Below are 23,714 nucleotides of genomic sequence, written 5' to 3'. Positions count from 1 at the left end.
GTATGTGGTACTGATAAGAAATGGTTTTGTGCTGCAGATGAAGCACAGGTGTGAGTGAAGGCAGGCTGGTTCCTCTCCTTGTGGGGAAGGGAACAGCAAATAGTGGCTGTTTCCAGGCATGTTCAGTCGTAATAACGTGGCTGGAGCTGTGGGAAGGACAGAGCTGCTAGAATTATCTGCTTTCCCTTATTCCCGTAAGGCAACTGCAGTTAAAATCATTCTGTATTCCTGGAAGGAGTGCATTCTCCGTGAGCTTAGCTTCCTCTAAATTTAGCTGAGCTGAGTCCTGATTTAATTCTTTTCCATTTGTGCTTCCTGCCTTCCTGCGTACCACAGCTCGGTGTTGAGAATCCTGCCCTCCCTGCTGGCTCTAAGAATGCCTGGCTTCCTTTGTTAGCAGCGTGGTGATCGTTCCAGGTTTCCCAGCTGCTCCTGAAATGTGCAGTATGCTGCTGCAGCATGTCTGAAAACTGAAGGCCCTGAAGTGAAATGTCAGTCTAGATTAACAGAATGCCTACAGCTGAAATTTTGAATGACCAGCACTTACTTTTAAAAATGCAGCTAGATTTTTCATTCAGGCCTTAACCATGGATCATTTTACAAGCATGACAGACAGCCCTGTTAGTTTGCTGGAGCAGCTGCTATAAATTTTTGCTGAGAGCACTTGGGAGTGGATCGTTAATGAATTTAAAACCCTGGGTTCTCTGCTGATTTTTCTGTGTAGCTTTCTGTGATGTTTTTCTGTCTCTGCGTCTGCACCCTGAAATGTGTGAAGCTTTCAGGGACTTCCATTTTCCTGGTGAATATTTCCTTGCTGTTCCTTTATACAGTGCAGACATACCGCAGCCTTCTGCCAGAATTCCATTTTCTGAGCAAAAAGTAGGCTAAAATATAGTTGCAGGCTGCACTTTATCACAGGAACGTATAACTAGAGTTTACGAGAGTCCCCTGAAAAAAAGCCTGAAGTCTTGCATGGTACTTTACATATTTAGTAGTAGTAGTCATCACTTTTGGAGTTGCTGTGTTCTCAGGTGTGATCCATAAATGTATTTATGATCAGAGAGGATCTGTTGTATAAATGCTGTCTTATGGACAGTAATGACAAGGGGAGCATAGAATAAATAGTCTGCTTAAATAGAGTCTGTCTAAAAGATGGACCATGGGTCTGGGAGCAAGAAATTGTTGCCTGTTTTAATAATGGCTTCTCCCTTTACTTCTAGTAAATTGCTTAATTTTCTGTAGAGAGATTCCCACTGCAAAGCTGACACTGACACTAGAACCCAGCCTGGCCAGAGACTTGCTTTTCTTCCTAAGATGCCTGTTAGAAAGATCCAGGACTGGCTACCAGGGACAGCTGGAGGTGTAGGCTTCGGTTTGGGCTTGGTGCCAGCTTTGGCTGGCAGATGTCGTGTCTCGCTGTGAAGGCACAAGCTAGCTAAGCCAAGGTGCTGGTAGCTGGGCTGCTGGTGGTGTCCCGCAGTTCCACGTGGCCTCTGCGCTCCGAGTCGCATCAGCCAGTGCAGCGCTTAAGCCCTGCTTTGCCAACACCATTTCTGTTAGAATTGAACCGAGATGATTCCTAAAGGTTCTCCTGCCCGTTTGCTGGTAGGTCAGAATACAACTGCCCTTTGGTAAACCTGCTGTGAGAAATCACTGGGACCCATAACCTGAAGAAACATGTCCAGAATGGCTCTTCTTCTAAATGTGGAGCAGGGAGGAATGAAAAGGCAGAGAATCACTCTGTTTTTTCAGACTGAATTCCTTAAGGACATTGTCAGTAATATTTCTTGGTGCCAAATGTTTTGTTTTGCCTTCAAAAGAACTCTGCATCTATAATGAGGAATGCCATTTGGAAATTATGATATAAAGTGTTGTTCCCATGTTACTGCCAGAGACAGCAGGTCTGTGCTAGATGACAAAGAGCAAGTGCACCCTGCAAGCAGATTCTTGGAGCTGTATTCATGCATGCTAAAAGTCATGAGACATCACAGTGAACCAGCACAACACTGCACCATGGGGATTGGATGGGTTGTGTGCTAGTCCATCGGGCTGTCAGCACAGAGCTCTGCAGAAGAAAGGTTTCATGTGGTTTTCCACTGGGTTGGTTCTGTACTGAGCAGATAAATATCTGGGGTTTCCACATCCATAAAAAAAGGGTGATAAGTTCCTGCTTGTCTTTCAAAGCAGTGGCTTGCAGGAATTAATTAACTAATATTTGCAGAGAGTACTTGAAGGTTAGGACCAATATAGTTCATACCAGTGTGACATTGTAGATATTATGAAATGAGCAGTCTGTGCACAAGGAGGAAAAGCACAGCGGTTCTTGCTACCAGTGAGAAACAAATGGGTTACGGTGTTATGGCTGTGAATCATCTTGTGGGACAATTCTGCTGGTTAGAGTGGGTTTCTTGCACAGGTTATTACCACTCACACATTCAGTCTGTGTGTCAACCAGGTAGCACAAGGTATAACAGAGACAGAGTGAGAATATCAGCTGCACGTACTCATTGAATGCACACACTGACTTGAACTCAGAAAATGCTAATCTACTGAGTCATTGTGCATGCTTGCAGACAATTATGTGATCCTAAGTGGTCTGCCAGATAAGGAGGAAAACAGAATAATAAATAGTCAGGTAGAGATAAAAATGTGCTTAGACTTTTAACTATAAATGTGTAGTCACTACATCACTTACCATGGCTATATTTTTGAACAACAAACCTGTTATATTTACTATTTTTATTACAGGAGCAAAGGTGTTAACAAGAACTCAGTCTGACAGTATGCTGTACAGCAAATGAGCAGCTGATCTTACATGTTATAAAGTATGAGTGAGAGAGCACTAAGTGGAAGAGTTTCTTTGTAAAATCCTTCCAGTGACTCTGACTAAGATGCAGCTGATCTCAGAAGGCACGAAAACTGACAGGAAGCATGTGGAAAGATAACTCACCTGTACCGTGCTGAGGCAGGAAGCTCCAGTTTTATTCTGTATATTGCCATGGAGTCACTGTGGGACAGGAGTTCTTTTAGCCTCTCTGGACTGTCTCACATCCCAAATGAAATACTAGGCTCAAGGAGGCCAGTGAGAAAATACTGACACAGATGAAAAACTCATTTTCAGAGCTTAGGAGTATTTCTGGCAAGTGTTGGGCATCCTGCACTTAATGAGGTTGGTGCAGGAACAAAAAATGGAAGGTTAACTGTTGTCTTGACAGCTCCTCAGTGGAGGAAGGTGCTCTAACCAAGGATCTCTACCTCTGGGAGGCAATTTTGCTCAAAAGAAGGGAAGATAAACGTTACATCAGATTGTCTCACCTTGGATAGTCCTTACTCACACTGACCTGACTGTCAAAACTCCCTTCTGCCTCTGTGGATAATGAGGCCCAGTGTCACTGGAATGATGAAGAGAGGTCCATGTGCAGATAACTAGAGCATAGCTATTTTAGGGTTTGGAGGATTGAGAACAAACCTAAGTTTATCCTTGCTCAAGGATAGGGCACCATGTTCGTGATAATTTAATGTGCATGTAAGCATGCTGGTGGAAGGATCTATGCAAAGAGCAGTGTAACATGCTGAAGATATGCTGGCTTGTACTCCTCTGCACCTACCAGCATCACTTCAGTTGTTTGTGGCAGCTGGTGTTCATCATTAAGGCCCTATAAATGACTTCCTTTTTGGCATATTTTTTCCAGTCCCTTCATGGTGACTATACATTTGGAATAATGAGGTGAAACCAAGCCAAGAAAATCATTGGCACAGCATTTGCTACTAGTAAGAACTGCTAGGTGCTGGAAAAAGTTCTCTGACGATGTGGGTAAAATCTTGTTGCTTAGGACACTGCAAGTGGACTGCACCAAACCACAGGATACAGCTGCAGAGAAGAACTTGTATTGTTAGTATACAGACCTGCTCATTTGCACTTCTGTTGTTCTGGTGATACAAGCTTGTGTCTAACGCAGGCTTTGTTGGCAGTACAGGTCAAATGTTTTACCATTTCTGTTCTTCTAAAAACCTGCAAGTGCAGTAGCATCCTAACTAGAAGTGGGTAAATGAAATCTCAGAGAGCTGAGAAAAAAATGTCATTGAAAGTGAAAGCTACAGGGCCAGTTGTGCCTGGAGAGTTACATGTCAGTGACATGAAATGTAATGAAATCGTACGAGCTGCTGAGAAGGGATTCACCCTTGGCCAATATATATCCAGCGGTAGATGTTCCCCCTCACTGCTTGGTGGAATATGTGAATTTATTCAAAGGCTTGTGCACAACTGTGTGTGTGTGTGTGTTTTCAGATGGCGATCATCTTCAACCAGGAGGGCCTGAAGGCTGTCCGCCCCCCTTGTGTCATTCAGAGCTTCATCAATCACAACGCTGTGCTCTATAAAGTGTTTGTGGTCGGGGAATCCTACACGGTGGTGAAGAGACCATCTTTGAAAAACTTCTCTGCTGGAATCTCAGGTACGTCAGGCCAATCTGAAATGAAATGTCGGTTCTTACAGCCTTGGCAATGAACATCTCCAAAAAAACCCTTTGAAAAAGCTGCTGAAATGAATGCATCTGGTTGTTATATACCATATTACCTCTTCTGTAGTATTTCACTAGGAAGGGAGATAACTCACGGGCTCTGGAATATATATGAATGACATTCATATAGTAAATATTTATGTAACAGTAACCTGAGTCTTACCTGTTAGAAACAGTGTTTTATGTCATGTGGAAGGGGGGAGACAGAGAAATTCTCTAATTTCACAGTAAGTTCATATGTCATTTGTTCCGGAGTTTGTTTATAAATGTGCTTTGGAGAGAATTTCCTGGATTCTATCGCTTCAGAACTTCCTCTCCCTATTTTTACCTTGATTATTTATGTGTGTTTAAATTAAAGATCACTTGTGCTTTCCCTAAATGAGCCTCTCTGTACATGTGAGGCCCAGTGCTGTAAACCCTAATGGGAAGCTTCCTTTGGTGTGTGGATACCAGCTGTGTTGGAGGGCAGGAGGAAGGGACTTGTCAGTAAGGACAGTGACCCTCCTGTATGTCTCTTCACAGCAGTCCCTGAGCATACGCAGGCTGTGAAGGTGCTTGGTGCCCCTCGGAGCTCCCAGGGGATGGAGTCCTGTACAAATCCAGCAGGTGGTGGAGGGAGGGGAAGGTAGCAAGCTGAAGGAAATGAACAAGTGCCAGTGTCTTGTCACTTTTCTTTGTTTCTGCTGATCTTAATGTGTCAGCGTGTGCTCACTATTGTGTTCCACACACGAGCACATACTTAGTTTACGTGGGGTTCAGTAGGATCCTGGTCAAAGGCCTTGTCTGTAGCTGTGTGTGGCATTTTAGGCATGCTGAGTGTCCTAACCCAATGAAGTAGGCCTGGAGCTGTGCTCACATCAAGTACCATGACAGTTGGTCTGTACTTTTGCAGGAAGAGAACATGTTAAGGCTTCTTTCTAAAAATGGCTTTGCTAATGTCTCATCAGTTAGTGTCAGACTTTAAAGTTGTCTGGAAGCCCACACAAAAAGAAGTTTTGTGGGCAGATTAGGACAAGTGTCTGGCTTACCCATACCACTGGGAGTCCCAAGGGGGCTGCACTACAGGCACCTGATGAAGCAGGTCCAACGATGAGGCGGGTCTGGTGGCTGTGAAGCACTCCCAGGAGCTGACTGTCTGAAAGCATAGAGCCTTTCTAGACAGGAGGAGAGGCAAGAAGAGTACATGGTGGTATTAGAAACCTCCAGGGCAGACGGAGTGGAAAGGAAGGTGTTGGTGCAATTCTCCTCATGGTACCACCATGGTACATTAGTGGCTTTGGTCACCTCAGGGTGTCTCCTGCATTCCTAAGGTGCTTCCAAAAGGAGGCCAGGTCCAGACCATAAAATTTCCTGCCTTCCTCCACAGCAAAAGTGCTCTCACTGTAAACTGGGTGCTATCAATCTGATGCCTGCTGTGACAGCAGCTTTTCTTTTCTATTGCATGCTTTCCCGTGCCACATTGAATGTATCAAATTAGTAGAAATTTAACTTCATTATGAATTGACTTTGGTGGAGGAATCAAAACTGGTTTGTGTTAACTCCTTATAGTTCTATTTATCTATAAGCTGAGGTCCAGAAACCATGGTTGGACAGGGCCGTGGTTTTCTGCCTGTGCTCACAGCCAAGTTGTATGAGCAGGCTTGCAGGTGGATGGTGCAGGGGACTGCCCAGTATTGATCAAGTCTGGGTTCCCTGGGCTGCAGTGCCATCTACTGTTCCTTGCACTAATTCTTGGGATACTAAAATCCACTATAAAGTTATTTACAACCTTCTTTTAATTCCAGACAGAGAATCGATATTTTTCAACAGCCACAATGTCTCAAAGCCAGAATCATCATCTGTCTTAACAGCAGTAAGTACACTGGATCTTTTTTGTCCTGTCACGGCTGAAAAACTATCTAGTCCTTTCTTATCAAAGCATCAGTAGCTAGCAACTCTCCTTCACAAGTTGTCTGCTTCTGTGTTGCAGGCTGAGGTCTGTTTGGTACAACGAACCAGCATGACTGTGTGTCCCTCTGGTATTCCTTACCGAGCTCTGGTGAGGAAGCACTGATACAGGCCTGTCTGCTGCTCACCAGGCTTAAACTCCCCAAATCTAATCTAGACAAAGGGAAGAGGAAGCTTCTGAATATAAATGTCTGCCCTTTTCCTGTCCAGAGAGCTTCATAAGCATAAATCAGCCTTTTAGGACTCAGTTCTGTGAGGAAAGACAAATGGTGAAAATTCAAGCAGAGAAATTGCATTGGGCACGACCACAGAGGGACAGACAGTAAATGGCTGCAGTGCAAGCTTTGCTGCGCTGCAACCAGAGGACCATTTCTGGGGGTCTTCTGAGTCCCACAGTGCAAGCAGGTGCTATGCCTTAATGCTTGCATTACCAGTCCTTGTAATGAGTTTTGTATGTATGAATCCAAACAAGGCCGAAGGTACTCAACTGCTGTGAAAGTCACTTTGCAGGACTGGGTCCTTTAAATCTCTGAGTTTCCAGATTCTTTTCTGTTTCACAAGCTCTATTTGGGAGTACTTTTGGTAGTAGTAATGATTAAATTTAAGTTGTGTAAATGACTGATGGGCATGTTAAATTTTAAAGCTGTAATTGTGCTAGTCGTAAATCCTTCTGTAGGTTAATCTACTTTTAAACTTTGAGAGAATATACGCTCTGGTCCTATACATACATATTCCCTACATGCTTCTGTAGGCGTACATATACTTTTGCTGCATAAAGTCTTGTTTAAAACATGAAAAAATGACATCTTCCAGTCATAAGTAACCTGAGTTATTCTTAATAATAGATGTCTGTAGAATAACTTAGAGATGAAAACTCACATGAAAGATTAGCTGAATTAGCTGCTCTCTGAATTAGCTGCTGCCTTGAAGATACCAGCTGAGTTGTTCTGTATGGTTCAAATGAAACTAGTAGGAGTCTGTCTTACCAGTCCTTCGACATAGGCCTTAATCTACGTTGAAATAACAGATTGATATCCAGAGCATTTGCAGCACAGGGTTAAACTGGTCAGCTGGTTTTGTTTTTTAAGATTAAGATGTAGTACTTAAAATAGTGATTCTCCATTGATTCCTACGCTGACATGTCGTTCAAGGAACTGCACTGATACGAAATAACAACCTAGGTGCTCTAGAGATGGTGAACTTCTGGTACACGTAGGATTCCGAATTACGAAATAAGTTTCTCTTTGTTTCTTTCTGTATCATGCCACCAGTTCTCTGCAATTAGATTTGGTGGATGTACACCTGAAAAATGAAATTTGATCTTTCCACTGAGAAGATTGTTTCAGAGTCCCTTAGTAATGTGTCTTTTTCCACTATAGCTGGATAAAATCGAAGGAGTATTTGAGCGGCCAAACGACGACGTCATCCGGGAAATCTCGAAGGCACTGCGACAAGCTCTGGGAGTTTCCCTCTTTGGCATTGATATCATCATTAACAATCAGACCGGGCAGCATGCAGTCATTGATATAAATGCATTCCCAGGTGAGAAAGGCCCTTCCACTCATGCTTTGCTGAAGCCATGCAGTGTGTGCTTAGTGTGAAGTTTTGCTGCTGGTGTCTCACATCAGTGCTTTCCAGGTGGGGAAAGGGAGAGCAGCAGGCAAAATTATCCTGAGATCAGACACTGTTTAATCTAGCAAGGGCACAACCCTAACATAGACGTGGAACAGGCTACTGAAATAATAGCTTTTAGGAGATACAGTCAATGTTTAGTGACTGGCTGTAACTTGACTTCCATGCTCTTCCCTGGAGTCGCCCAGGAACTGGAGCATGGACTGTGTGCAGGGACCTGACCTTTCTAGCCTTGTCTCTCATTCTGAAGATGAAGAGAGGAATAATACATTATATTTTAAGAGAGCCTCTGAGATTATTTTTCTTTAGACTTTGAGCCAATAAAAGTGTTGAGGGGGTGAAAGCAGCAAACTGTTCCCTAGAAAATTTATTCCTGTGCAAATTGATTCCCCATTAAAACACTTCTTGTGAACAAAAGCAGTACCAGGAATCTGAGGAAGATGATAAAATGGCTGGTTCACAGAAGCTGCTATAAAGGTTTAAATATCCTTGCATATTATCATAGGTGAATGCTGGAGTAAAACAATAGAATACACCTCGTGAAAATGGATAAATTTGTCCTCCTCTTTGTTAGTGCAATATATGTCTTGGAAACAGCTAAACAAGCTCCTTGACCACTGGAATTGTTAGAAGGAGTTGTAAGTGTGTATAATAGGAAACAATAATGCTCTGTCACTTGTGTTGGATTCTTGTCTATCACAAAAAAAAAAAGATTATCTCATCTAATGGTGTTTTGCATGAGTTTTTTCTCTTTGAGAATTTTGTATTGTTACCCGAATAGTCTTGTTTGTTTCCAGAGATACAGGCAGACTCTCACATAGTTTAAGCTGTCCCTGAAGACTGAATTTTCAGTGTGGCTGAGGTATCTTTACACTAGAAACCCTGCCCTGATCCACCAGTCCAAGTCCTCAGTCCCAGTGCTGCCCTGTTGTGTCTTGCCTGTCTGTCTCTACAGTGACTGGCTTCCTTCTTCCTCCAGCCCTGCTGTTCTAAGGTCACTTTGCTGCTTGGTTCTACCATATGGTGTTGATGCAGTCTGCAAATCTATGAAAACTCTTCTGTCAAGAGCAGTGAAACAACCTAAATTAGGTGTCAGATGGAGCCAAATCTGTTTTATGAATGGGTGTATATTTCAGACACTGGGTATTGAAGTCAGCAATGTAAGACATCCCCCTGCAATCCTGAATTTTGCATTCATTTTTTGCAGTCTGTTGATGGGGTAATGTTTTATTTGCGAGTATTGTTCTGGATTTGGTACTTTGCACTGACTGAACTTCACCTTTTCTTGAAATGGTGAAAAGCCCAGACTGGGGGGCAGCTAGTGGCAAACTTAACTATTTAAAGAGGAGTAATGTCTCCTTGTAATGCTCATGCTCTGCTGTGCTTCTGCCCTAAGGCAGTAGTTTTTGATACTCAACCCAAGTCCTGCATTTCAGTCTGCACAATAATTGGACCTTGAAGAGACGTCATCTTAATAGAACCCTTTCAAGATACCTGAAAGCACAGGATAGGTTCTTGTGGACAGTTCTACATTGGGTCTCACACAGCATTTTTTTTTTTTTTTGGGGTGGTGAACACGTGGGTAGTGAAGGTATCTACTGGTTTTATCACCATGGAGTAGGGTGTTAAAGACCAGTTGGAGAAAGTCCAGAGGATAGCAGCAGGAACAAGACATGTGGAAGAGAGAATGCTGGGGGTCTTAAAATCTGTAGAAGATAGCAGAACTGAGAGATGAGGTGCTTTTAGGGGCTGCTGACATCAGAAGAGAAGTAACAGGGTAAAATACAACAGCAAAGAAAATTTATATCTCAACATGGAATATCCTGCTGCTCAAAGGCACATTCAGGCCAGGCAGATGCGTTTCGCTCCAGGGGCCTGTTTGATTTGAGGATGAGCAGCTTCAAGGACTGACTTCATCAATGAAGTCAGCACCTTGTAAATGAGCAGCTGAAATGCAGCCCTGCTCAAAAGAGTCCCCGATGGGCTGTGTCAGGAGTGGGATCACACTGTTCCTGGCTCACTGCAGTCTCAGGAAGGGCCTTTCCCTCATTCCTCCTGCTCAGGTCATCCTGTCCTGCAAGGATTGCAGAAGAGCCAAATTGGAGCTAAGTTAGACCCCCTGGGGACCTGTTACATTACAATGCACCACGGCATTTTGGGGAGGGAGAGGAAGAGGTGCCCTTTCAGGAGCATTCAAAGCCTCTTTCATGGAGCTCAAGCTACAGCACGGGGCAGGCCTGACCAAAGCCATGTCCAGCTCCCAGGGGATTGGCTGCCTTTCTTCTGTCTTTTGTGTCTATCAGGTTTGAAGCTCATTTGAACCTGCCAATCCATGGATGTTATCTTGAGATTATGTAAAGTTAGAATTTAGAGCAGATGTGTCCTGGTTTCGGCTGAGGTAGAGTTAAGTTTCTTCCCAGTAGCTGGTATGGTGCTGTGTTTTGGACTTAGGATGGGAATAATGCTGATAACACACTGATGTTTTAGGTGTTGCAGTGCAATGCTTACATTAAGCCAAGGACTTTTCAGCTTCTCACACTGCTCTGCCAGTGAGCAGGCTGAGGGCGCACAAGGAGCTGGGAGAGGACCCAGCCAGGACAGCTGGCCCAAATTGGCCAAAGGGATGCCCCATGCCACATGAGGACGTGCTGAGCAATAAAACCGGGGTGCTGCTGCACCCCAGTTGCACATTGCGTCATTTGTTTTGTATATTCTTTTGTCATTAATATTTTTTCCCTTCCTTTTCTGTCCTATTAAACTGTCTTTGTCTCTGCCCACAAATTTTAGCTTTTTTCTGATTCTCTCCCCCATCCCACTGCGGAGGGGAGGGAGGGAGCGAGCGAGTGGCTCTGTGGTGCTTAGCTGCCTGCCACACAGCAAGGTGTACCCGTAGGAGGGTGTTATTTGTTATCTGCTTCATTTAGCACCAGCTACGCCTCAAAAAGATTTTAAAGATAAATGCCCAGAAGGCCTATTGTGTCTGCTGTTCTGTAGGAAACCGCCTGGGCTATATTTAGCTGTGGTTACCAGCTGAGACATTGAACTGCAGGCCTAGGCACATAGTGCATGGATTTTGTGTTGTGACCTCAGGTAACGGACAGAAGAGGCTCCATGGGGCCCACTGCTGTGTCGCAGTGGCTGGGGATTCCTTGGGGATCTCACTGAGCCCGAGCAGCTGCCTGTCACCAGGACGTGTGACCCTCTGGCTCTGTGCTTATATTTGGCAGCTGGAAGCATCAGATCTGGACGTGCTCCCTGTGTGCGTGGGCATGCTGCTGCCAGAGCAGGCCCCGGGCTCTCCAGTTCTCTCTGCCCAAGGTGCAGAAAACCAGAGCGGGTGCCAGGCCAAGGAAGGTCTGTTCCAGTCAGGTGTGCAGCATCTCCAGCACTAGCGTAACAGTGCCCACAGGCATTTCTTGACTCTGCAGAGCTCAGAGGTGCAGGGTACCTGTTTTCATTTGTGTTTGCTGGGTGACTTCCTTCCTATCCATGCCCTGCCAGAGGACTCTGGAGACTTTTCGTCATAGCAAAATTCAGCCCTGAAGATCTTTCTTTTTGAAAGATCTGCAGCAGCAGCCCGTGAAGAGAGTGAGGCAATACCGACAGAATTTGCAGCCTTCCCCATATCGTGACTCAAGAGTTGAGACACCCTGGTTCTCTTCCTCCCTTCCTTGTATATATTTTTTTAATGGTGTGAACTTTCTTCTCAGTGACCAAGCAGAATTATTTGGGTCTTTCCACCCAGTGTGCAGCAGGCCAGCACAGAGGAAGCTTGCCTCAAATGTATATATGCGTCCTTACTCTGTAGCATCTGCTGCTTTTAGGACTGGATAGCTAGCCACCTTATTCCCAGTAAATATTTAATGTAACTTCTTTGTGAGTTTGCCGTGTGCCCTCAAACAAGGCTGGCTTGTTTTCACCAAGCAGACATGAAACACTCTAGGGTACTGTGGGTCTCCTCGCTGAATATTAAAGCTGTTACTATGGAGATGGCTTATTCCCAGGGAGCTGGAAGCACTCTGAGTAGATTTGAAGGCTAATCCCATGGCTTTTACATAAGCAAGAAAGCGTAACAAGCACCTCTGTCAAAGAGGTGGAGATCTTGTTCTGGCTCCCCTGGCTGGCCACGAGAGCCCCGGTTGTCCCTGATGGATGGGTTATGGGGGGGGGCACTGGGAAACTTGAAGTTTTTTAATGGCTGATTTGTTTGGGGAATTTCTTGAAGGGTCTTTGAGAAAGGAAAACGGGGAGCTGTTGTCACACAAACCATATGAGACCTGTTACAAAGTACCTAGGAGAATTACATTCGAGTGCAGTAAAATCCAAAGCAATGTAGCAGCCTAAATAAGAGTTAATTGGTTAATGTATGAGATATAAATACACCATGAAACCACCACATTTATCTCAAGGTTAAATTATCCTCTTACCTTGTGTTTTTCAGGAAGTTGGTTTATTACTGCCAAAGGAATTTGGCTTTTACAGGAGAAGGGAGATTAAAGCTGAATTATTTATGGCTCTGAGGGACTCTTCTGCCCTGCGATCACGTCACTAAAAGTGTTTTAAAATATACATTTACTTTGTGGTCTCTGGTTCTGCTCATGTGTTTATCTGTTTGAATGTGTGCTATTCACATGGAGCTTTTAAACTGTTATTTATTGCTTCAGTCCCCTGTACTAATATTGGGTCACTTGCAGAATACTTCTATAGACATGTTAAAACAATCAGCCTAGCCCATCAAATACACTGCATGTCGTGTCACCTCTAAATACTAAATCAGATTGATGCCAATTTCCGTTAATGCAGTCATAGTTATGATCTATTGCAAAACACTGTACGGACACAGTGTGTCTCATTCAGTTTTAACATGAATGTAATGATAAAACTGCTCCCATACCAGAGTGTTTAAAATGGAAGCAGAAACTCTGTACATCTGCCACCCCCCTTTTTATCACGAAAAATGTAGTGTCTTCAGGTATTTGACCGACTTTTTAAACCAGGAAATAGTTGTTAAATTGCAGTGCAAATTGTCTGAAATCTCGTAACAGAACCATGCAGAAATATGGTTTCAGTGCTGAAAACAAATCCTGGTGTTTCTACCAAATACTGTATCATCGACATATGCATAGTGTCCCCTGAGTGTTTTTTTCAGATATTGTTCTAGTGGGGAACATGTTTTAAGTGCCAAGGCAGGTTAGATTAGACAAGCATCACACTGCTTCTTTCCCACTGCCTTTTCTGTAGGGTGTAAAGCATGCTGAGCTGTTCTCTGAGGTTTCCCTAACTGGGGGCGTTGTTGGGAAATTTTAGAGAAGGTCCAGACCCTCAGGGAAAATGCTTTAGAGCCAGTCTCTGCAGCGTATCCTGGAACAGGATGCAGAAGATCAGTGTTACACCGCAGAGCTTGTAAGTTAGGGAAAAACCTGGACTTGGATTGCTTTCAGTCACAGGGACATCATGGAAAAAAAGTCATTTTATGATAAGCTGCAGGGCAAGGAAAGCCCAAGAAATAAACTGGTAGAAGAAGCCTTTCAGAGAACTTACGGAAATGCTTTAATTGCCTTTTTTTTTTCTCTGCTTCGTTTTCTCCCTTTTCAGGTTACGAGGGTGTTTCAGAATTTTTCACAGATCTCCTGAACCACATAGCTGCTGTCCTGCAGGGTCAGGCACCCGAGGTGACCCAGCTAAACCGCAGCAAGCTCCTGGCTGAGCAGACCGGCGGGATCATGGACGAGCGGATATGCTGCGCGGGCACGGGCTGCCTCAGCGTCATGGGAAAAGACTCCTCCTGGATTGTGGAAAGCGAGACCAACAGCTCAGTAAAACTGCAACACCAGAGACTAGGCTGCAACTCGGCAGTGTCCCCCAGCTTCCAGCAGCACTGCGTCGCTACATTGGCGACAAAAGCTTCCTCCCAATAACTCGCCAGTTCCATGGACTGAGGAGAAGCCGCAGGGATACAAATTGTGGTCCCAGAACCAGATCAGGCTGTAAAAGTACAATTGTGAAAAAAAGGAATACAAAACGCAACACAAAAAAAAAGGCAAAATAATTAAAAAAAACAAACTACTTCCATTTGATTTAACCTGATTTGCTGATGAAATGGACTGAGAGGGAGAGGGTGGGAAAGTGATTCAGATCCATTTCATCAGATTCCAGTTGCAAATCTGTAGTGAGTTTACACACACGTGGGTTTTAACACTAGACCTTTCATTGTGGGAGGGTTGCTCTTTCGTTTCTATTGTTCTTTATAATCACTGGTGACCAGCATTTTAAAATCGGACCTCATGGTTTCAAGAAGATAATAATGTTGAAAGGAATGTATGAATGTAACAGTGCTAGAGATTTTTGCCTAAAATGCTCCCCATTCCCCTTTTCTAGGTAGGCCATTGCAAAAGAAAGCTAAGACAGCTTCAGTGTCCCTAAACCAAACCTCCTGAAACATATTCGGGGTGTTGCCAGGTAGCTTGCCGTGGGCCGCGGCACTCGGAGTGGAACCGAGCAGCCGGGCTGTTGGGTGCTCAGGGTGCACGACTGATGCGGTCGCCCCGATCCCAGCTCCGCAGCTTTCCCCCCAGGCCTCATGGCTCCAGTCACTAGCAGCTTCCAGCTACACTTGCCAACAGCGAAGTGTGTCCAGGCAGGCCGGAGTCTGAAAAAAAAGGGTGCAGATAGTTAGGTTGAGTGATTTAGTTGATCAAATATCATCCTTTCAATCGTTTGCTAGCAGTGAAATCCTAGAAGAGCAGCTCATCTCTTAGCAGGGCGTTTAATTCTCCCTCGTGCACTTGGGAGGGCTCTGGGACAGCTCTGCCAGCAGGCTGCCGAACAGAGCCGGGCACTTTCCTTGGAGCAGCACCCCTGGTCTGTGGATCCAAGGGATAACACAGTCACTGCCTTTTATTTTCCTCTTGCAAGGTAAACGTGAGCAGAACCGTGTACCTGTATGAGATGGCAGGACGTGACAGTCCTAGCTGAGGGACCACGTCCTTGTGTTGCTGGCTGCCAGGGGAGGCTGTGTGGTAATTTGCTGGAGTGCTTGGTGCGATGTGGAAGCTATAGCACAGCCTCATCGCATCTCTTGAGATGTGCAGTAAACCTACAGTGTTCCCCCCTGTTGCACCTTCCAGCAAGGCAGCATCTTCTGCTGCTGAGAATTTCTGCAGCTTTTGCCAATTCTGAACACTAAACTGGAAGTATCCAAGTCTGTCAGTGCTGAGAACGTAGACACTATTTTGGTAGACTGAAATGGCCTGTCCTTCCCTCTACAAGCCCTAAAATACTTCTGAAGGGGGTGGTGTTAAGAAAATGTCCTTAGTTCAGCTCCTAGCTTACAGATATGGTAATCTCCGTCTTTCTATAGCAGGTATGTGAAAAGCACCCATCACTGCAGCATTTAATACCACTTTGTTCAGTGTCATGTACTAGATGCCTGCTCAGAAGGAAAGGATCTAGAGTTTGAAGCCTGGGTAGACCACAGAGAGAGGAGTAAACTGTGTGAATAAGTCAGCGCCCTACCTGATGGGACCAGTCCTGGAGGGGATAACATTTTGGCGAGTGTTGTGTAGCAATTACTTTGTGCAAACCGGATTTTCCCTGGGAGAGATTGGGTTTGCTCCCCAAGTGCCATTCTAGGGGAATTTCTGTAGCCGGGACTGGATATCTGTGGGTGATCTACACAAGAGATTATCCCACCGCTAGAGGGGTTACGAACTTTCAGATGTTCCTGTAAGGACTGGGAGGACCTGGTCGGCGTGGTGCCTGTCGGATCCCAGGGTGCTGCAGCTCAGCTGTGAGCCGGGCGCCCCTCACAGCCCTTGTGTGCTTCAAGGCTGCCGAACCCCGCGGTGGCTGCAGCTTGCAGGTCTGCTGGTGTGCGTGGGTCAGGTAGATGTACATAGGCAAGGGTTTGTACAAGTATTCCTGGTAGACCAAACCTTTCGTAAAGCCATGACTGAAATAAAATCGACATTGACAGTTTGGGGTTTGTTTTTGTTCGTTTGAAATAAAAAGTGTTTTTATGTTGCGCGTGTAACAAAAGATACCCTCAGGAAGGAACTTGCCAGTGCTTATTTTTGTATGGTACTTTCTTGTAACCAGCTGGTGGAGTGTTTGTAGACTTGCCTTTTGCTCCCTTTATTACAATGGCTTGGGGTTGGGCTTTTTTTTGTTGTTGTTTTGATTTGTTTTGTTTGTGTTTTTAATTGGGTGGTGGGGAAGAAGCGATGATGTTAAAACTGGGTTGGTAACTCAAGACCTTTCAAACCAAGTATGTTTACATGAATCTGAGCGTCGGATCCAATTGAAATGTCTGTATGCTGTTTCCTAGTTAGAACATCAAATAAGAATTTTATTTTCCTGGCTGCCTTCTGAATTTTGGTTGGCCTATTTTGCACTGCTTTATTTCTCCAAAATAAACTACTGAAATATAATTGTGCATTTTAAACTTGTTTACAAATGATTGTTAAAAGTTTATTTTGTAATTCTCTGAAGGCTTACAGAAATGCTATATTTAAATATTACTCCAGACCTTGGCTGTAATTAGAAAACAAGTTTAGGTCATTGGTGTGATCAGTGACATTTTTCCCATAGTCTGTAATTTATTTTTTATTTATCAAATGTATTGGTATCACTTTAATTTACCAGGTGCAAGTATGCAGGTACCTGTTGTGATGTGGCATTACAATAGAGTTGTCTCATAAATTACCATGCGATTGCTGTACTACTCTATTTCCTTGCAGAAATTATTGTTATGGCTAAGACTATACTAGATTGTTGCTGAATCACATGGGCAGATAGGGAGACCAATTTTTAAAAGCTAAAACTGTAAATTACCAGGTGTTCAGACGTACAATTACATTACTGCGAAACATTCGAGCATGCATATGTTATTAAGCCTGTGCTAAAGTGCTTTTCTGAATTGCTGCCTCATTTGATAAGTTCAGGATAGTTTTGATTTACGATAAGCTTCACAGTAAGTTGGTTAATGTTCCGTAGTCTCTTCTTTTCCTTCTTTCTTTTTGTAAAAGTAAGGACGTATAGTAATATTAGACCATATCAGAATGCCCTTGCTCTTAAAATTGCAGACAATCTGAGGGAGATTTTCCATAACGTCTGTTTGAACTCTGCTATTGTGGATTAGAAAAGGTTCTGCTGTGTTTTTAGAGGCATAGTTATTATTGCGGTGTTGATTGGAGCAATTACGTTAAAATTACATGGTCACCAGTTGGCTTCTTATGGATCTATTTCTGTTCTGCTTCACTGTTATAAATCCACAAAACCACCAGTACCTTGACTGGAACTTCTCCAGGCTTTATGTCAGCGTGAGGGAGGAGACTGGACTGTGATTTCCACTCTAATTATGTGCTTGGCTTCAGTAGATGGAGATTTTGCCTGATTGAAGAGAACTTGAATGGTGTCATTAGTGCCCATGGCGCAAAGCCATCGCCATCATCCTTCCTCTGTAGGGATCTTTGCCGTGTTATGGTTGGGTTTGCAATGACGGCACCAGGACGTTCAGATCCTTACAGAAAGCCCAGCTGCAGACAGGCAGCCTGCACAAACGTGAGTGTTGGTGTTGATGCCTGGGGTTTGTGTAACACACCCACCGCCTGGCCCCTGCCTTTCTGCCTTGGCTAACCACGTGCCCAGCTATTCCAGGCTCCATGCGTAGCTGCCTGTTGGCTGGGCCGGCTGGTGGACGAGGTGTGCTGCTTTTATTAATGCCCTTTGGACTGTTGGGATGAGAAAATTGACTAACGATCCCCATTTGAGATGCATCAGTATCTGCACAGAGGTCTGCAGCAGGTTGCTTGGATGGAGAACCAGCAGCTTAATTTGCTGTCCTGACAGATGGATACGAACCAAGAAATTCACCCTGTGGGTTCAGGAGGAGCTGACAGTAATGAGGATGGCTCAAGATACGGCCTGAAGTTCTCCTGCTAACCACAGGCCATGTCCAGCCAGGGAGCAGTGGTTGGAGCAGTGTAGGTAAAAGCAGCAGGACACAGTCCAAAGGCAACAGAACAAAGGTGGCCGGAGGTTTGAATTGACTGGCAAAAATAATTAATAATAATAGAGCAAAAAAGGAAAATGGAAACTTTTGTTTCCCTCCAACAAAAATAAGTTCCAGGCTTATCAGTTCTTCGACTAACACTGGTTTCCCAAAGTCTTCGTGTGGCAGCAGTCACAAGTGAGTCGGGCTTTTTCACACTAGCTTACAGCCTTGCCTTCTTCCACAGCCGTGCAGAAAGTCTTGGGTTTTGTATTTTTTTAGTGAATAGAGTCTATTTTGAGTCTGTAGCAGTCTCTCCATGTGCACACTTGCAGTTCACTTGCATTACCCTGCTATTTTTTTCCCTGTCTCCTTTTTAGTAAGAGATGTATTGATTTTTGTATTCAGTATACATTTACTTTATGGTGTTGCAACCGTGTGTTCTGTAATAGCAGTATGTGAAAATGCTTTGTGTAGATTAAAATATTTCCTTTAATATAATCTCCTCGCGCTTTCATAGATAAACAGACACACCGTTGCAGATCACATTGCTGATTTTATTTGTAATATTGCTTTAATATCTATTTCAGAGGATTGTAACTTCCAGAAAAGTACTTTCCACATCTTCACTACCTTTCCTTTCCCTGTTCACTCTGTGTGGATCTCCAGGCCATCAAAAGTTGAGCTTTTGACTGGGTGAGTTTCACATCCTCTGTGGATTCTGTCGTGTTTACATGGCCACAGAAATTACTGAAGCTTGTTAAAGTTTGAGAGGATCCAGGTATAGGTGGAGGTGTTAGAGTCATCCCTCAGCAATGCAGGCACAACAATACCTGTAGCAGGCAAAGGCGCTGAATTGTTCTCGCTATGTGTGTAGGGGACTCTTTGGGTCTGGTCCATTCCTGCTGGTCGTGCAGTTTCCCTGTGGAAGAAAAAAATCAGTGTTAAAAAATGTGCTGAAATGGGGCGAGGAGAGGTAGGGTTTGGGGGTGAAGTCCTGGCCAGTGGGCCCTGATACCAACATGCCAGGATTCCTCTCCACCTGGTTGTGTAACAATCTGGAGAGACTTTTCCTCTCCACCTTTCTCACCCCGAAACCCTGGGGTTGACACCAGCAGATGCCCATGGGCCATGAGCTCAATTGATGGTGGCCTTGCCCAGCATGCCATGAGTTTGCATGGGGCTCCTGATGCATTGTGAAGTTCTTGTTGATGGCCTGGAAAGCTCTTGAAAATCTAGAAATAGGTGAAACAGTGAACGGAGTTCATGAAAATCAGGTCTTCCTCTTCCATCCTTTTTAAGGAAACCCACATTTTATTTCCTCCTTCGTTCTTTACACAGTAGTTTTTAGGTATAAATTATTTTAACATTTTTGTGTGAAAAGTCATATATACATATATAAAGTTATTAAAAGGTTGAGTATATGTTGAGTATAAAATAGTGACTTCTTTGTTTCAGATGTTAGCAGCCCCTAAAAATGAGTTGTTTATCCTCTTGTAAAGTCAGTGCTGTAAAAACAAAAATAATTAAAAATAAAAGCTGTATTAGATGTATCTTTTATTATTTATTTCTCATTCAGTATGTGATATGGCTTGTGTATACCCTTGTGAGGACGACATACTAAAATGCAGTCATTCTTAAAATCAAGTGACAGTAATTCCTTGGGACCTTGGCAGTCCTGAGACAGCTGGCCCCTCACACGTGAGTCCTGTTGGATGTTCTCCTTCACTCGCCAACCGTGCTCCCCACTTAGGCATGGCTGAAACCTGGGGACCATTCTTCATGTGTGCTAGGTGTCACAAGGTCGTCAGTATCTGTGTTCAAATCCAGCTGTACAGTGTTAACAAGTGTGTCTTGTGATTTGCCTCAGCCCTCTTCACTATGATTTCTGAAACACAATTCCCGTTTTGTACTTAAATTTGTATGGAATGATAAAAACCCTTAAAAGATCATGGCTTACTGTAAAAAACAGAAGTATTTGCTATTTGGCATCTTTAGTTGCATGACTGATCAGATCTGACAATGAAGATGGTGTTTTCATCTAACAGCAATGATTTCAATGGTAATATATCTTTTTTTTTTTTTCTTTTTTCTTTTCATTTTTTATTTTGCCAAGCACCTGTGATGGACAATGTTTTGATTTCACCAGTAAAGCAATATACAGTAGGTATTGTGGCATTCTCTCTGTAATCGTTTTGAAGACAGAACTGTCCCTTTCCAACACATAATGAAAATAAATGCCTTATAACAAGTTTTCTTTGCTTTCTCTTTATAAGTGGGTAGGGCAGCAAGGTGAGCAGTTCACTGGGGGAAGCTTCCTCAGTGTAGTTGGTTGTGGTTACTTCAGACCATCTTGTGGCAGCACCACTAGTGGCTGGTTTGGTTTGGTTTTGACTTCCAAGACAAGTGGGTAGTCTATTTATGTAACTACTGTATAGCACATCTAAACTGCACTGGGATCCAGGCTGTACTTGAGAATTTATTCCTCGTGCAGCCTTTTGGGCTGATTCTTCCTTCATCATCCTAGATGAGGAATTCCAAACCTTGCAGGTTTTTTGATCGGGATCGTGTTTGGGCTAGCACAGGGGAGCTGGATGTCTTGCCCAGCAGTATGACATTTTGCTAAGCAACAGGCAGGTTTGGCAAGGGCCCTCGTGGAAACACTGCCTGCAGATCAGCACTTCATGTCATCTCCAAGGATGAGCCGTGCAGCGGGGAAGGTGAGCAGGGCTGCAAAGCAGAGCTGCTGCTGGTCGGAGGGCGAGCATCTGCCTGCTGGTCGGGTGCCCTGCCCGGCCCTCAACTCTGTCTTCCTTTGAAGAAAGTCTCTGGCTCCCAAACATTTGTCATTACACAATTGTCCAGTTAAAATGTTCATAGTAGGTCCATCAAGTAACACGTTTTCCCTTTTGTTGATTTTGTGAAAGGCAAGTTCTGTCTGCTACCACCATCCTTTATGGAAAAAACTTGTCTAACTTCCTTGGAAATGGCCGCATTTCTTTTGTGGGTTGTTTGGTTTTTGTGGGTTTGTGGGTTGTTTCTTGCCGAGGTGATCGGCTCCAGGGCAGACGCGATCTGCAGTGGAGCGGGGGATCGGACAGGCAGCGCTAACTTTTTCAGCACCGAGCCCACTCGAAGGAACTGTCAGGACCCGGCAGCCCTCGCAAGGGAGGTGAACGAGGCATAGGCGGAGCCAGCAGCGCCCCCTCCCTGGCCGTTCAAAACCTGCCCCTAGGGAGCGTAGTGACCAGGACAGGCAAACAAGGCGTGGTGCGGCAGTTAGGGCGTGGCACGGCAGTTAGGGCGTGGCAGTTAGGGCGTGGCACGGCAGTTAGGGTGTGGCACGGCAGTTAGGGCGTGGCAGTTAGGGCGTGGCGCGGCAGTTGGCGTGGCAGTTAGCTCAGGCAGGCCGAGCAGGCAGGGCAGAGCGCTCTCCCCTGCCCATACAAACACCTCCTCTAACGGCGGTCTACCGCTAGCTCAGCTGCAATGGTGTACACCAGGCACAGCGCTCTCCAGTAGGTCTGTACACACCCAGAACGACTGACTGCCCGATCAAAACTGCGGCAGTTCAGGTCTCCGGGTGCAGGCAGTGCCTGAGCCTGTTGCTACCACCTGCGGGGGGCAGAGAGACTGTGTGCGTGAGGTGCGAGCAGGTGGATGACCTGGTCTGCCTCATGGCAGAACTCAAGGAGGAGGTCGAGAGGTCGAGGGATATCAGGGAGTGTGAGCGGGAGACAGACTTGTGGAGCGACTCCCTGTGCGGCCTCAAGGAGAGGTACCGGGGTGAGACACCCCAAATGGGGGTGGAGCCCCTACCCTGTTGCTGTCGGGCAGAGGCAGGGGACCTGGGAGTTGAGGAGGAATGGAGTCAGGTCCCTGCTCGACATCGCAGGCGATGCTCCCCCCCCACCGGCCTCACCTGCCCAGGTGCCCTTACGCAACAGGTTTGAGGCCCTGGAGCTTGAGAGACAGGTAGCTGAGGAAGAGGTAGAAAGTGTACCCAGGAGGATGCCTGGGGTGAGGAAGTTGCCTCTACGCCTCAGGACTGCCTCCACCAGGACAGAAAGAAGGGTGATTGTTGTGGGCTACTCCCTTCTCAGGGGAACAGAGGGACCTATTTGTCAGCCTGACCCTACCCATAGGGAAGTCTGCTGCCTCCCTGGGGCCAGAGTCAAGGACGTCGCCAGAAAGCTTCCCAACCTGGTTCGCCCCTCTGACTATTATCCTCTTTTAATAGTCCAGTCTGGCAGTGATGACATTGAAGAGAGAAACCTGAAGACCATCAAACGAGACTTTAGGGGACTGGGACAGTTAGTGGATGGAGCGGGAGTACAGGTGGTGTTTTCGTCCATCCCTGCGGTGGCAGGGAGGGGTACAGAGAGGACAGAGAAAGCCCACCTGATAAACACATGGCTCAGAGGCTGGTGCCAACACAGAAATTTTGTGTTTTTTGACCATGGGGCCCTTTACTCAGCACCCGGCCTGATGGCCACAGACAGGTCCCTGTCTCTAAGGGGAAAACGGATCCTAGGCCAGTAGCTGGCAGGGCTCATTGAGAGGGCTTTAAACTAGGTGAGAAGGGGGACAGGGCTGAAACAAGGCTTGCTGGAGCTGTGCCAGGGGGAACAATGGCAAGGCTGGGAGAGAAGGCAATGGCCCAACTGAAGTGCATCTACACCAATGCACGCAGCATGGGTAACAAACAGGAGGAGCTAGAAGCCATCCTGCAGCAGGCAGGCTACGACTCGGTTGTCATCACGGAAACGTGGTGGGACCACTCTCATGACTGGAGTGCTGCAATGTCTGGCTATAGGCTCTTCAGAAGGGACAGGCAGCATGGAAGGGGTGGTGGTGTGGCTCTCCCACCACCAAGCAGAGCTACAGGCTGGGAGATGAGTGGTTGGAAAGCTGCCAGGCAGAGAAGGACCTGGGAGTATTGGTGGATAGTTGGCTGAATATGAGCCAGCAGTGTGCTCAGGTGGCCAAGAAGGCCAACGGCATCCTGGCTTGTATCAGAAGCAGTGTGGCCAGCAGGGCTAGGGAGGTGATTGTCCCGCTGTACTCGGCTCTGGTGAGGCCGCACCTCGAGTACTGTGTTCAGTTTTGGGCCCCTCGCTACAAGAAGGACATCGAGGTGCTCGAAAGAGTCCAGAGAAGGGCAACGAAGCTGGTGAGGGGTCTGGAGAACAAGTCCTACAAGGAACAGCTGAGGGAGCTGGGCTTGTTCAGCCTGGAGGAGGCTCAGGGGCGACCTTATCGCTCTTTATAAGCACATTAAAGGAGGCTATAGCGAGGTGGGGGTTGGTCTATTCTCCCACGTACCTGGTGACAGGACGAGGGGGAACGGGCTAAAGTTGCGCCGGGGTGTTTTAGGTTGGATATTAGGAAGAACTTCTTTACTGAGAGGGTTGTGAGGCATTGGAATGGGCTGCCCAGGGAAGTGGTGGAGTCACCATCCCTGGAGGTCTTTAAAAGACGTTTAGATTTTGAACTTAGCAATATGGTTTAGTGGAGGACTTGTTAGTGTTAGGTCAGAGGTTGGACTCGATGATCTTGAGGTCTTGGTTTTTCTTTGGGGGGGGGGGGGGGGGAGAATGGGAGGAAGGGGTTCTCTGAATTCC

The 23,714-nt window shown here is 45.5% G+C and overlaps 1 protein-coding gene across 1 annotated transcript in view; it reads left to right on the top strand.

The window, feature by feature from the left end:
• The window catches only part of ITPK1 (inositol-tetrakisphosphate 1-kinase), a 140,332-nt gene extending 120,122 nt beyond the window's left edge, over nucleotides 1-20,210 (top strand). The window contains exons 8-11 of the mRNA XM_084287305.1: nucleotides 4,289-4,454; nucleotides 6,305-6,372; nucleotides 7,847-8,009; nucleotides 13,695-20,210. Coding sequence (XP_084143431.1) covers nucleotides 4,289-4,454; nucleotides 6,305-6,372; nucleotides 7,847-8,009; nucleotides 13,695-14,017 — 720 coding nt within the window. The 3' untranslated portion in view covers nucleotides 14,018-20,210. The remainder of the gene's footprint in view (nucleotides 1-4,288; nucleotides 4,455-6,304; nucleotides 6,373-7,846; nucleotides 8,010-13,694) is intronic.
• The last annotated feature ends 3,504 nt before the right edge of the window (nucleotides 20,211-23,714 follow it).

The sequence above is a fragment of the Netta rufina genome (genome assembly GCF_964035555.1).
Source record: "Netta rufina genome assembly, chromosome: 5".
Lineage (NCBI taxonomy): Eukaryota > Metazoa > Chordata > Aves > Anseriformes > Anatidae > Netta > Netta rufina.
The sequence above is the reverse complement of the archived record's forward strand: the minus strand, read 5'-3'. Positions and strand labels throughout refer to the sequence as shown.